Genomic DNA, 15,187 nt, shown 5'->3' on the forward strand with positions numbered 1-15,187 from the left:
ATACTATGATATGAAATGCTTCTAAATGCTAAAATGTCATTCAAACAAAGAGAGGCTAAATGTTTGATATAATTAGACCATAATGCAAATGCATAAAACTTGGATGTGGAGATTGAAGAAAGTGAGCCTTATTTATAGAGAAAATAGGGGAATAGATGGTTAAGATTCAATAATCTTAACAACGGCTAGGATTGAAAGTTACTCAATCCATGTTCACAACTTTCACCAATGAAATGGTGACAATTGTCAACAAGAGGTAGCTTGAGAGGAGATGCAAGAGGCATTAAATGCCTAAGAAGACATGAAGGTCACCTTAGGAGGTTCAGTTAGGGTTAGGTTAGGGTCATCCATTGGATAAAGATTTTACCCAAGAGGTAAACTCTTGTGCAACAGTTAAATGGAATAACTAGGGTCAAATCTATTAATGCTTAATGAGACTCCTGAGTTGGAAAAGGGTGAAGTTAGAGATACATTCTCTAACCATAAGTGAAGATTGGATTAACCATTAATGGTTAGGAAGACTTTGGGGAGAAATTTGTAAGAGCCTTACAAATTTGGGAAACTCAACTTGAGTTAACTTGTTGAAGAAATAAAGTCTTTAATGCATTTAGAAGACTTTCTTCCAAATTTGAGAAGTGACTTCCCCAAATTTGGGAATGTGATATGATTGGAAGAATTAAGGCTAGTTAAGTGGGATGAGAGAGGTTCTAGAAGAATGTTACATGGCAAGTGGGAAATGTTAGGATTTTATTTTAAAATAAAATTTTAATTTCAACTAAAAATGGATGCAACTTGCATTTGTAGGAAAGTGCAAGTGGGGGTGCGAGGGAGGGGGGGAGGGGGTATATAAATAAATTTGATTTATTTATATGCAAGTATGCTTTTAATTAAATATAAATATAATTAAAATTATGAAAGGGGATTTAATTAAATAATATTGATTTATTTAATTTAAAGGTTAGAAAGTGGTTAGATGAATTTAATTAAATAAATTAAATAATTTATTTAATCAAATAGATAAAAATGGAGAAATTAATTAAATAGAATTTAATTAATAGGAAGATATGGTTTAAATAAATATTAAATATTTATTTAACTAGATGGTCAGATTTATATGTCTACACTTAGTAAATAAAACTGCATCTTTTCGTTTGAATTGAAATTTGAATCTCGAATATCCCACCCCATTGAAAGGAGTAAGAAATAAGAATAGGATTCCTTCAATTGGATCAAACATCACAACCATAAGAGTTGCAAGAGTAAATGGGCCATCCTGAGATTTCTGTTGTGTTTAGGAAATAGAGATTTACTCAAAGCGCACTTCAATTCCAAGGAGTGAGTCCTTTTCTAAATAATCAAACGTAGTTGTATATGGTTGCAGGATGTGGATGGATGAAGCATTAATTTATAATGATCCCATACAGGTTTGAAAAATATTCTTTGTTGTGGAGGATTTCTGAACATGACCCATCGTGGATTTGTTGTGGAGGATTTCTGAACATGACCCATGTGTCTTAGTTTAATTGTATATGTTTATTGTTCATTTTCTGACCAGTATTTTATTAAGATTAATTTGTTTGATTTATATTGTAAGTGATATTATCTATTATTATTATTTTTTGTATTTTTATTTTAATTTGTTATTTTGAAGTTATATTTGAAATGTTTTGTAGGAATAAATTAAAAATGTTTATTTACAAGTTCATTACATCTACATATTTTCGTGTGACAAAAAATCTATAATTTTTAATTATTATATATATTTAAGTATTTGTTTATCTTCAAATGAAAGTGCAAATTATTTTATAATATTTTTTTAATTTTATTATCAATAAAAATCTTGTAAATTTAAAATATTTGTTTGAGTCATCAACCATATATAAGACTTGCTCTAATATTAAAATTGACATTGTACTACTTGTAAGATGTATAAGACACATTTTTTCTTCTTATTTTGTATTTCTTTGTGTTCTCATTAACACATGTAATTTTTAGTTTTTTTTTTAAATATTTGAAAGTGTAAGAAAATGATTTGATATAGCTAAAAATATTTCTCTTGTTCACTCTAATCATGTCACACTCTTTTAAAGATAAAATCATATGCTATTGTATTTTGAATTCAAGTTTTTTTCTTTCTTCACAAGCATGCATTTTTTCCCATACTTCAAGTTAATCCTTTTTTGATTAAACAATACAATTCTTATAAATGAAGATTTAATGGAAAATTAGAGAACAAGTAACAAATATAAAAAAGAAAAAATTTAGATTTAATATATGTGATATTAGGGTTAAAGAGAACACTTATGTCTAGAAAGTAAACCTTTGTTATTATAGATCTTGATAGCTGCAAAACATATCCATCATCATAGTCCTTAGGATTTTCTACATCTTATGTTTGTCTAGTACTATTGTTAAATCGAGTTAAAGATTTGAGTGAGCTATATCATTTAGCATGACACAAGTATCTGTCTTTATTTACATTGTAGATTACATATTCTTGTTGATAGTTACAAATGTTATTGTGCCTAGAATAGGACAACACTGTATGAACTTGATAGGATCATGACTTTGTTATACACTTACGAAGCTATTAGATAGATATGTATGACCACTTAGAGAAGACAACACCATATGACATAATCATGCATTCTACCATCTCTAACAATATTGCACCAAAATGCATAATGTTTGAAAAATATGCACAATCTTTCTTACCTCATTTAAATACTTTAACATTTTACTTAATATAAATAATTTTAATATTAAAGATCTTATTTATTAGTCTACAAAGAAAAACTTGAACTACATCTACACATCAATTTTATTTACTCTATTATAACATCCATAAAGAAATTGGGATTCAAGAAAATAGCCTGTAATTAAGTTAACTTAGGCTAAGTAAATAAATACATATGATTAAAAATGATAAAAATGTATTAAACAATTAATGTTTTAAAAAATAATAATAATAAATGAAGGGATTATAAATTATTTATTTTAAGGTACAATAATAAAGAATTATTTTAATGTAATAAATTTTAATATTGTCATGTGTAAATCTATTCAAGATTATAACATGAAAATTAATTAATACTTTGTACGAATTCATAATTCTTTGTAGGTCAATTTTTGTGCCTTTAGATCAATTTTGTATGTCATGGATCTAATTTATAATTGGTAAATTTGAACAAGTTAGGTGTGTTCATTGGATAACTAATTCACCTTGAATTTTATTTTTGTTTAAAATTAGGACTTACAATTTTAAAAATGAATTGGGAGAATTGTTGGGTCATAGTGGCTAAGTTCTCCTATGTTGACCACCTTTATTATGTTGGATCTCAAAATTTTATACCTTGCAACTCTAAATAATGCACAAAAGACCTAGACCTAGGGATATGTGTTCAAATAGAATATAGGGGTGAGGATCATCATTAGACTATAAAGAGTTAGAGATCAACAAACTATAGGAGTGGGTTTCTTATTTACACTTTTGGCTTTATACTTGACCAAAAGGGTGACCTTAGAAGTCAAAAAAGATGAGCAATCAAAATAATATGCCTTCGAAAAAACCATAAGTTAAACCCAAATATTTATTTAACTATGCTCACATTATACAACACAACATACAAGGAAGCAATACAACTTAGAGGTACATATTTTTCCATTAAGAAAATTTTGTCTAAATTAGATGGATTCTAAATAAAAACAAGGGTTTGTGGGCCTTTTGGATATAATGACATAGTTCATTTTCCCTCAAAATATTCTAGAAATGAATATATGTTGAAAAAAAATTAAAAAAAACTAATCTTCAAACACTTACAAATTTTCTCTTTAATTATAAGACAAAGTAAAAATAAAGTTTATCTTTTCCCAATCACTCTAAACTCAAAAGTAAAATTATATTGTCTCTAAGAAACTCCTATAATATACTTATAATCGACATGTTTCAAAATGAACCCACCCAAAATCTAGTATTTCTTTCACACAAATTTAATTCTCCAGATCATTTAAGAATGTAAGAGAATAGAATACTCATGTACTTTGAAAAATAATTGATCTACACTCCCATTTAAAAAAAAAAAATAACCTAAAACTCACAAATATCTTTTAATATAAGATTTGATTGTGAAACCGTAGAAAACTATAAATGAGTGAATGAAGCTATTAATACAAAACTAAAAATGATAGAATAATTTGTATTCTACTAAAAAAGAATGAAAATCATACAAGAATGAGTGATTACAATAAATACAAGTGTGTATATAGATAGGATATATCACCCCAGAGACTAAGACATAAGTGATGTGAGATAAAGTGAAAAAGTTCATAACTAAACTTAACTAACTTTGGAAACCTAAGCCAAGTGAAGAATTGTTTAAGAACTAGACTAGCGAGGAAATATAGCTCACTTGTCCTAAGACTTTTCTCTAACTAGATGGGTAGAAATGTAACCAAAAATACTTTGAAGGTCTTGGTTATTGTTGTGAAGGATAAATAAAAAGGAAGGGCAAGAAGGAAAATGAAAATATCTAAATCTCATTAGATATCCAAGCCTTTTCAAAAGTTTAAAAAAAATTATTGGAACTATAATTTAAGTGACTTAAGAAGAGATTGGAAAGAGAAGAAAAACAAGAAAAATGCTAAATTTGATGATTAGTATGATAAATATTCTTAGAAGGGTTTATGATATTATTTTATTGTGGTCTTGTCTTTGCATGCATGTCAGAATACATGGATGATTCCTAGATATTATTATATTATGAGAGAGGGGCATTGCATGGAAAAAATAAAAGAATAACAAGTAGAAAAATGGATGGAGAAGCTACCAAAAATGAAATGAAAAAATATATGTATGTATTGAATGAATGTTAGGATGATTAAGTATTCCAAAGGAAGTGCGTGCAAATACTATCTAGACAATTGGAAGAAAATGCTTGCTAAAGGTACTAATTGGTTAAACCTCACCAAGGTTGATCAACTAAGGTCCAGCTTGAGGCAACATGAATTTTAGCTTGTAGTAACTATTAGTTTTGGTGTTGACTAGATGATTATAAAACTCCATTTCCAAGGTTGTTTGATATAGAAACATCACCAAGTAATTTGATATATGAGAAAAAAACTATTGTATTTCTTTTATATTTTATCTTTGGTATAATTTTTTTTTATCTTTGTGTGGTCTTGGCTAGTCATAAAATGTTTTATTTTTATGAAGGAGGAAATATGATTAGACACCAATTTCTACATCCTTCTATTTTGGAATAAAGTACTCATTATTTAGGTGAGAAAGATCAAAATCTTTATCCATGTGCATATACATCCTATAATATGTGAGAATGAAAAAATGTGTGATGGTAGACAAGAAAGAACAAGAAAAGAAAGGTGAGAAATTGAATCCATATTTTTAGATGATATCTATGTCCCCTGTTAAATCTAGGTCAACACCACACTATTTACTAAATAGATATTTTCATAAGAATTGAAAACTAAATCTCATCCATTAGATGATATCTATGTTCCCCATTAAATATAGGTCAACATCACAATATTTATTAAATATTAAGTATTGACTGTAAATAGGTCCCACTCAACTCATTACTAATATCTATGATTTCCTATAAAGTGACCCGCAAACTTTAGGAGAAAATTATTGATATCTAGATCATTTAGAAAATTGGATGAAGTTAACTCATTGTTAATACATGATTTAAGTTGTGAAAAGAAAATTTGAAGGCTATCAATAAATAGAATTTCTTTTTTCGTGATAGACAAAATATAGAGTAATTAAATGGAATATTTTTAAGTAGCTAACTACTAATTGTAAATGGATGTTTTTTTTAGTTATAATATAGAGGGAGATGCCAAACATTGTAGAAGGATCCATTCCTCTATTAATTTTTATATTGCTAGAATATTTGTTTTAACTACAATAATCAATAGTTTAAAGAAAAATTTTTATAAGGAAGAACAACCAATTAGTTGTATTGTTGAGAATGTCCTCAAATTACATAAATTAATGAAGGAACTCAACTTCTTTAAATTTTTCTACTCTTGAGTAGCAAAGTTCATGTTTTCATATCTTGTGTGTTGATTATTTGAGAAAAAATTATAAATCATTAATAATAAAATATATAATTTGAATAAGTTTTTGAAATAATGCATTAAATTTGCATGTTGTACTAATTTGATGTGTTTGTGTTTCTATTTCTCACATAAATTTCATTTGAATCTTGCATCTGTAGTATAATTGGTTGAGTTAAAATTGATCATAATATATTGGGTAATGATATTTTTCAAACTTCTATTGTAAGAGATTGAAATCTAAAAATTGAACTATTTTTCAAATTTCTATTATAAGAGATTGTAATCTAAAAATTGAACTTAGTCACTTTAGTTTTTACCTCATAATTCCAATGATCTTTTTCTTTTTTTAACAAATTGAAATACTAGGATTATATTATGAATTTATCAAATCAAAAAATATAGAAAAGATTTAATAGAAGTGAAGAACTACTTTCATATTAATCAAAATAGTCAAATCAACAAAGACCCCTTGAATTAATAAATGACATTTACAAGTTAAGTCCACCCAATGTAATTTTGATCCAATCATGAGGGCCCTGGAGGTAACTAAACCCATATATTAAGTTTTCCTCTTAGGAGAGATAGGGTGATTTCATTTAATTCAATTTTTGTATACTCAATAGATCATGTGTTTTATATACTTATTTTCATACTCCATTTTGGCTTTAAAAATGAGGGCATGGTTGCAAATTCTCATCCTAGTCTCTTTTGTGTTTAGACCAATGGCTCCTTTAATTCTAAAACATTTGTGTTTTTCTTCATCGTGAAAAAGTTGGATGTTATGAAATTTTGATTAAATGTGTCAAGGGTAAAGATTAAGTAGCAAATAAGAATATGTTGATGTGTTGTATTGGATGTGGGTTTCTAAATAAACAACCAATACATTAATTAAAATATATCAAAAAATTATGACAAATGAATATAATATTCTTGTCTAAAAATTACATAGATTTTTTTATATCAAATAATAATCACATTGTGATAATTCACAAACCCTAAAGAACTAGGCTAAATTTCTAAATGAATAATTTAAAGAAATAAAATTGATTAAAAGTTAAAAACAATTTATATACGCTTGTAAATTGATTAGCCAAGTCATTGTATTCACAACAATAAATAAAATTGTTTAAAACTAAGTTACAAAATCTCACAATAAAATCATATTAAACATACATGTTTAATCCCTTTAATCGCAAAGAGAAACTGTTATGGTGAAGTAGAACAAGATGATGACGACAAGCAAGAACATGATAACTTGTATTTATGGGATGAATTTAACGGCCATATGACCGTAAAAACAGTGAGCATCGTGGAGAAGACACGCTTACTTCGTCGGGTCCCCTGTGCAATAAGACTCTGTAACCCTTCCAATTCCAATTAAATTTTCTTTCGAAATTAAACTCTTCACAGAGAACCAGCCTTCATTTGATTAAAATCTGAATGTCAAAAAGAGAATTAAATTTGAATTCAATTGTTTGTGAAAGGAGATTTCTAAGCAGCTCAACTCGAATCCAATGAGCTTTGTAAGACCCTACATATTATACCTCGAAATGCCTGTAAATGAATAGGGTATGCAACATTTTCATAGTTTTTACCAGCACTGCTGAATTTGTTCTTGATGGTTTTTTATTAGGCTAACTCTGTCTGCTTAGGGTATTAACCATTCTCTTGTTTCTTGGCATGCCTGTAAATGAATTGGGCACTGCTGAATTTGATCTTTATGGGTTTTTATTAGGCTAACTCTGTCTGGTTAGGGTATTAACCAATCTCTTGTTTCTTGGCAGGTCACAGTCCCTAGTCTTTTCTTCGCCATTGCAGGTTAAGAGTATGTTATACCCTGATATGGTCAAAATGGGTAATTCATGTGATTCTGAGAATGGAAAGATTGTGGTTTCTGGCTTCCCGACAGATCAGAGCGGAAACAATGGAGATGAAGAAGTTGATAAGAAGGTACCAGATCACAAAGAAGAAGATATGGATGATACAGAAAAACAAGATGATGAACAAGATGTAGGTCAGTGGGCACAAGCTGGTGATGAAGGAGATGAAGAAGAAGATAAGGATGATACAGAAGAGGAAAACGCAGAAGAAGAAGAAGATGATGAAGAACAAGATGTGGGTCAGTTGGGACAAGCTGAAGAAAAAGATGAGGATGATACAGAAGAACAAGATAATGAACAAGATGTGGGTCAGTGGACACAAGCAGAAGATGAAGAAGATAAGGATGATACAGAAGAGGCTGAAGAACATGATGATGAGCAAGATGTGGATCAGTGGGCACATGATGATGAAGCAGATGATGATGATGATGCAGAAGAGGAAAATGCAGAAGAAGATGATGATGGAAAGAAAGAAGATTGCAACAGTAACTTGTATATCAGTGGTAGCTCATTTGATGTTGGACGTGAGGATTCTTGGGCTACTGAGTCCCCAACAAATCTCCAGATAAATAGTGGAGAAGATCAAGACTTATTATGTCCAGATGATCAAGAAGTATATGAGCAGGGAGAAGACCATCAACAAGAAGATGATGATATACAAGATGAAGAAGAAAAAGATGATGCAGAAAATGATGAAGAAGAAACCGATACCCGAACAGAAGAGGATGGGCAAGAAACTGATGGCAATGAAGCTAACCACGGCAATAGCGAAGTAGACATCACTGGCAGTTCATCTGATGATATTTTGAGAGAGGATAGAAACGTAGGCATAAACAATGGAGATGAACATGATGTGGGTCATTGGGAAAAAGATGATGAAGAAGATGAGCTAAAAGAGCAAGATGATGATTTTGAGCGCAGTCCTAGCACTAGCTATGTTAATACCACTATTAGTTCATCAATTCGAAGTGGGCATGCTTTGGCTCCAGAATCTTCTACATATAATGACATAAGCAGTGGAGATGATCAAGAAACAGATCCACAGAGGCAAGATCATCAACAAGAAAAGGATGATGAGGAAGAAGAAGAAGATAGGGATGATGCAGAAGAGGAAAATGCTGGAGAAGAAGAAGATACACTAATTTATAAATTAGTGGTACTTCAGCTGATGTTTAGAATAGGGATACTTGCGCTACCGAGTCACCAACAAATAGACATATTAGTGGTAGTTCATCAGATGTTGGGATTAGTATTACTTGCGCTACTGAGTCACCAAGAAATAGACATAAATAGTGGAGATGATCAAGAAGTATATGAGCAGATAGAAGACCGTCAACAAGAAGATGATGATGTACAAGATGAAGAAGGAAAAGATGCTGAAGAAGATGATGGGGAAGAAACAGATACCCGAACAGAAGAGGATGAGCAAGAAACTGATGGCAATGGAGGTAACCCCAGCAATAGCGACGTAGACATCACTGGCAGTTCGTCTGATGATATTATGACAGAGGATTCTTTGTCTTCTGACTTGTCAATAAAAGAAAGCCTAAGCAATGCAGATGAAGAGGATGATCAAGAAAATGATGGCAATGAAGCTAACCCCAGCGATATCGACGTAGACGACATCACTGGCAGTTCATCTGATGATATTGTGAAAGAGGATTCTTTGTCTTCAGACTTCTCAATGAATGAAAGCCTAAGCAATGGAGATGAGCAAGAAAGAGATCAGCGAGGAGAAGATCTATGTCAAGAAGAAGAAGATGATGCAGAATATAATGGTGGAAAACAAGATGACGAAGGTGGAAGAGGACGAGCAGAAAACGAAGATTCAGAAAATGAGCAAGAAGATGGGTTTGATAGTAAAGAAGAAGATGATAAGGAAGGTAAGCAAGAATTTGATTATAGCACTGATGATGACGGAGGAAATACAGAAGAAACACAAATGGATACAGAAGATACTATTGCAGAGGGAGGTAAGGATGAGAAAGCAAGAGAGGCAGGGGAAGTAGGAAAAGTTGAATCAGAGATAAATTTAAAGAGGGCAAGAAGTTTAGGGGGAAAACAAGATCTGAATTATATATTGAACTCAAAAAGGCAGAGAACATATGAAGAAAAGGCTGACCAGGCACCGAATGGAGACCAATAAAGACGCAGAAGATAACGGTGAAAAAGAGGATGATAATGATAAAAATGAAGATTAAGAATAAATAAAAAATAAGCCCTCAAACCAAATGGAAATTTTATGAGGCTACGGTTTTTTTATTCCAGTTTACCATGTAACTCTTGACCAATGCATGATGGAGTACGCTGTGTGTCTCAGTTAGTGTTAAAAATTTCCATGGTATTAGTATTGTTGTAATTTATCCCATCAGCTATAAATAATAAATAAAGGTTTGTTTTGGATGTTTTAAGAAGTATTTATTATTGCGTAGTAAGTTGTTTCTATTGTTGGACATGTCAATTATGTTTTTAGAAAGAAGTCTGTCAGATCCCAAACAAAGAAAAAAAGGTAACTTTAACAATTGTAGTTTACAAAATGTGGCTGGGAAGTAGAAATTCCACCTCCGTGAAGGAGTGTTTACAGTCAATTAGTGAGAGTCACTAGCCGAGATCATGCACTTCAAAAGGATCATGCACTGCTAATTTTAGTTGGGGATTTTTGTTTTTCCTTACACTATATAAAGGGAGATGCCCACCATTGTAAAATGATACATTTCTTTGTTATTTTAATAGTTTTACAAAACATTATTTTATCTACAGCATGATTTTTTTTATAAAGAAATCAAATTTCAGTGTAGTTATTTTGTTGGAAATGTCATTAAATTATGTAAATTAATAAAAGAATTGAATTTCTTTAAATTCTTTTACATTTGAGTGGTGAAGTTAATAAAAGAATTGAATTTCTTTAAATTCTTTTACATTTGAGTAGTGGAGTTCTTTTCATATATCTTGCATGTTGATTATTTGAGAAACTTATAAATGATTAATAATAAAATATCTAAATTGAATAAATTATTGAAATAATATATTAAATTTCTATGTGAAATGTACTGATTTGATGTGTTCATTTCTATTTCTCCCATAAAATTCCTTTGAATCTTGCATCTATATTGTAATTGGTTGAGTTAAAATTTATTATATAATATTGTGAGATGATGTTTTTTAAATTTATTCTAAAAGTGACACCCCAAAGAAACACATGTTAATTACAATATTTCAAAAAATTTGATAAATGAAAATAATACTCCTATCTAAAATTTCTCAAATCTAAGTAGAATTCTATTTCTAAATGAATAATATTTTATTTAAGTAAGATTAATTTTTTTAAAAAATAATATAGAAGTCTGCCAATTATGTTGTTTCTATTGTTGGGCATGCCAATTATGCTTTTAAAAAGAAGTCTGTCAGATCCCAAACAAAGAAGAAAAGGCAGTATAAATCAAGTTAAATTAATTAGAGTCACCATCCTAACAATAAGGGAGATCATGCATTTCAAAAGGATCATAGGAAATGTGATTCCACTCTTTAACAAAGAAAGATGACTTACAATATTTTTAGTTTTGTTCTTATTATTAGTCAATGGATTTAGTTACATGTACAAGTTTTCTATTTGAAGCCTTCCATTTCCTTCTGCATCATTCTTCATGTCTATAGTATTGGATAGTTGTACAATTTGTGATGCTATAATATCTATGTGACCCTTAAAGTCCTTAGTATATTTAGGCTATTGCTTTTAAAACATGTATGCTGCCACTACATCCTTTACACTTTTCTACAAAAAAAAAGCTTTCTTGTAGTTGGATATGTGTTGTTGCACATCTAATCACCAAAAATTCTAGTCTTTTCTCTTCCACCTTCTTCTCTACATCCTTCAAAACTTTGGCTTCCAATTTGAAAGCACGATCCTTAAATCCATTAAGCATCAATTGTATTTTCTCTGCACTTGACAAAGACTCATCCAAAAATACTTCTAGAAGTCCTTCATTAAGGACTTTCATTACATCATTAAGAAGTTATGAGCCCTATATTTGAGACTTAATAAAATTCTTGTGAGTATAATGGTGAAGTATATCACCCAAAAAAATCATATGCAAGGGAGACAATCACCTAAGGTCCATCTGATCTTGAGACATTGATTCCCACTTTAGCATGTCCCATCCTAAATATCCCCTAGGCATGTTTTTCTTCGTGCCCACTTTGATTCTACTCACATCGTCTTGAAATCTACATTTTCAGCTCCTTCCTCAACCTCTGTTAAATTTTAAGTCCTCATTGACAAGACTAGGAAGCCTTAGGTGCCCCGGTACTCATGATTGGGACCCAAAATAGGACCCCTAATTTCTTGCCTCATGCATGCAAAAAATAAATTAGCTTCATGCTAGTCGGCTCCAAAAATTCAAACATTTGAAGGGGTATACCTACAATTCAAGTGATCTCTTAATTATAAAATCAAATCAATTCCAAGTGAACAAGCAATCAAACATTCATCAAGCATTGAAGGAGAATTCAAGTTAAAGCACAACATTCATGATCAACATTTTTCATGACATACTAAAACCTTGTGTGAGAATTCAAGAAAGATTGAACAAGGTATCATGTTCAATTTCAAGCATTTTTAGATTAGATCTATCCTTTCCCTCAAAAGGAAAACATTATACTTCAAGGTTAATTCACAACCCGAGGTTTGACCTAGGAAAGCCCCCATCAAGAAACCTATTTTCGTCCTTTTGTGTGTAGGAAATTGATTCAGGAGTTACGTGTGAAGAATTTGGTAAAGTAAATGATGACAATCAAACTCAAATTTTGATGGCATGAAAAGCAGAAGACTAGGGCAGTTCACACCTCCTAGTCCCAATATTTTTTGACAACCTTTTGATAGTAGATTTTGTGTACCATCCTAATCCAAAAAGCATTCATTCTGATTACATCCAATAGGTGGAGGATTTGGTTGATTCACAGCTCCTAGTCCCAACAATTCTACTTGAACACTCTGTCACAAGAGAAGATATATGACTTCTAGGTCTACTAGGGAGATGCTTACTATTAGTCATATGATAAGAGAAAAGAGAATAAACATGAATACTAATAGCTAAAAAGTTGTGTAATGCTGGGTGATTCATGCTACATCATGAATTTCATTGGCTAGCAAGTTGTGTTATGCTAGGTGATCCATGATAGAGAAGATTAACAAACAAAACCATTTGTTCGCAAGGTAATCCAAAAAATCTACTACAAAATGGTTGTTGTAGTCACACAAAACACAAACAACAATAATAACCAACACTTGCAAAGGTGTAAACAACAACAATGATCACACTAGCAATCTATACTATTCCAATTAACCTTTAACGAATCTCAAAAAAATGATAACCATACCCTAGGGAGCGCTATGTAACACAACACTTCTAATTTGAGGATATAACATAAATGAATTAACACAAGAAAAAAGGAGAGCTCATATGCCTCCCCTTAAGATGTCAACATACCTCTAGGTTGATATCTTAAGGTAGATAGCGATCAAGTAAGAACCTTCAACACCAAGAAGATACCCTTAATAAGCATACATGCATTCCAAGCTAGGAAGAAAGATCTTTATACATGCCTCATTGCTATAAGAAAGGAAGAGATAGTTGTAAAAGAGATATTTTTCAACAAGTGTAAAGGGATCATTTTAAAGAGGGAGGTAGAGATATTTTCCTAAAGATGTCTACCTCCAAAAATAGAGGAGATATTTAATAAAGATATCATCTTTTAAATTAAGAAATGGGCCGAAGATTATGAATACAAACCTTCCATATTGCTAGGAAATGGTATCCTTGATGAAGGATAGCACACTTTCTATCACTAAGGAGAGATTGTTCATAAAATACATACCATTTCAAGAAAGAAAGAGGTCCTAATCAAGGAACAGACATATCCAAGCAAGGAGAGAATTTGGATTGAGGACAATTCTATGCAAGAAAGGATATCAAGTTATAAAAGATAAAAATCAACAAAGGTAAAGTGGATCTTTAAAAAAGAGGAACAATCGACAACCATCATTCTTGCTCCACAATGTAGGGACAAGAATAACTAGGCTATTACGTTGCCTCCCAAGTATGATTGCACATGAAATTGTATGTAGTACCATGAGTGACAATGAGCCCCTAATAGGTAATTTTGTCCTAGTTTTGTTTATGGTTTTTTCTTCAATTTTTCAAGGGGAGAGTAATAAAGTTGGCTTTAAGAAGCTCCTACAAAATTATCTCTTGTTGTGATTAAAAGTTGTTGGAAAAGTCATAGATATATTAGACAATGGGGGAGGGGATGCCAACAAAGGAGGAGGATAGAAGCCTAAATCTTCTTCAGAAAAATGTAATGTATATTTCTCATGAATCTCCACACTTCATTGCACACATCCTAAATCATATCCATTGCATCCATGTTTATAATTAAATGTGGTATTTAAATCATGTCTAGAGGAGTGTGTTCATTCATATTTTCAAAGTTTAAAGATCCTCAACCATCATCAAGACTTGTGTTGGAAGACGAGGTTGGAATAGATTTAGAAGAAGCTAGAATAATTGACACATACAACTCCCTTGAGACTTCATATTTGGATAGAGGGACCTTATATCGAATTAAGGAAGGCATGAGAGTGATATATGTATTAGTGTAATTATTATACTTTTTGAATACTTATCCTTAGTATAATATTGGAAATAGTATTTTATACTAATTAGGGAGTCGTAATTAGGATATTATTTTCCCATTTTTAGTTGTTGATCTCATTATTTAAGACACAAATTATTTTCATCATTCCTAGATATGAAACAAGAGGAATTTGAGGTTGCGTCATCATATTCCCATTTTCTGAGGACTCTTGCCAATTGTTTGACATAATGTCAACAAGATAAACATTCTAAATTTGAGTCTAATTTGGTGTTAGATCATCATGATTTGATTGTATATGCATTCTTGGCTATCATTCTTTCACTTGCAGTCAATTATAGTTGTACATTTATGAGAAATATGTGATGGTTCACCTCTATACCTAACTAAAAAATTCCGAGACAACAGTCTACATAACACGCAACAGTAGCGAACATCATAACACAAAGATTTGATAGCAAATATTCCTTGTTTTTCAGTCATCATTGGACAAGGGATATTACACAATCATACTAAATAGATTTCAAACCCCATAAATAGTATAGAGAACAACAAATTTGGACTCAAGAGCTTCT

The 15,187-nt window shown here is 30.9% G+C and overlaps 1 protein-coding gene across 2 annotated transcripts; it reads left to right on the forward strand.

The window, feature by feature from the left end:
- The first annotated feature begins 7,278 nt into the window (after positions 1–7,278).
- LOC131037237 (uncharacterized) lies at positions 7,279–10,364 on the forward strand. Of its 2 annotated transcripts, none has more exons than XM_057969305.2 (2): positions 7,279–7,650; positions 7,866–10,364. In XM_057969305.2, the coding sequence occupies exon 2, from the start codon at positions 7,909–7,911 to the stop codon at positions 10,105–10,107; it is 2,199 nt and encodes a 732-aa protein (XP_057825288.2). In that variant the 5' UTR covers positions 7,279–7,650; positions 7,866–7,908; the 3' UTR covers positions 10,108–10,364. The 2 variants fall into 2 exon arrangements, with proteins under 2 accessions (XP_057825288.2, XP_057825289.2); XM_057969306.2 differs by lacking the exon at positions 7,279–7,650 and adding an exon at positions 7,655–7,734.
- Positions 10,365–15,187: the final 4,823 nt, after the last annotated feature.

The sequence above is a fragment of the Cryptomeria japonica genome, chromosome 5 (genome assembly GCF_030272615.1).
Source record: "Cryptomeria japonica chromosome 5, Sugi_1.0, whole genome shotgun sequence".
Classification (NCBI taxonomy): Eukaryota; Viridiplantae; Streptophyta; class Pinopsida; order Cupressales; family Cupressaceae; genus Cryptomeria; species Cryptomeria japonica.

What these genes read in the sequence shown, in the direction of transcription:
- LOC131037237 (XM_057969305.2), top strand. Translation starts at nt 7,909, where the DNA reads ATGTTATACCCTGATATGGTCAAAATGGGTAATTCATGTGATTCTGAG.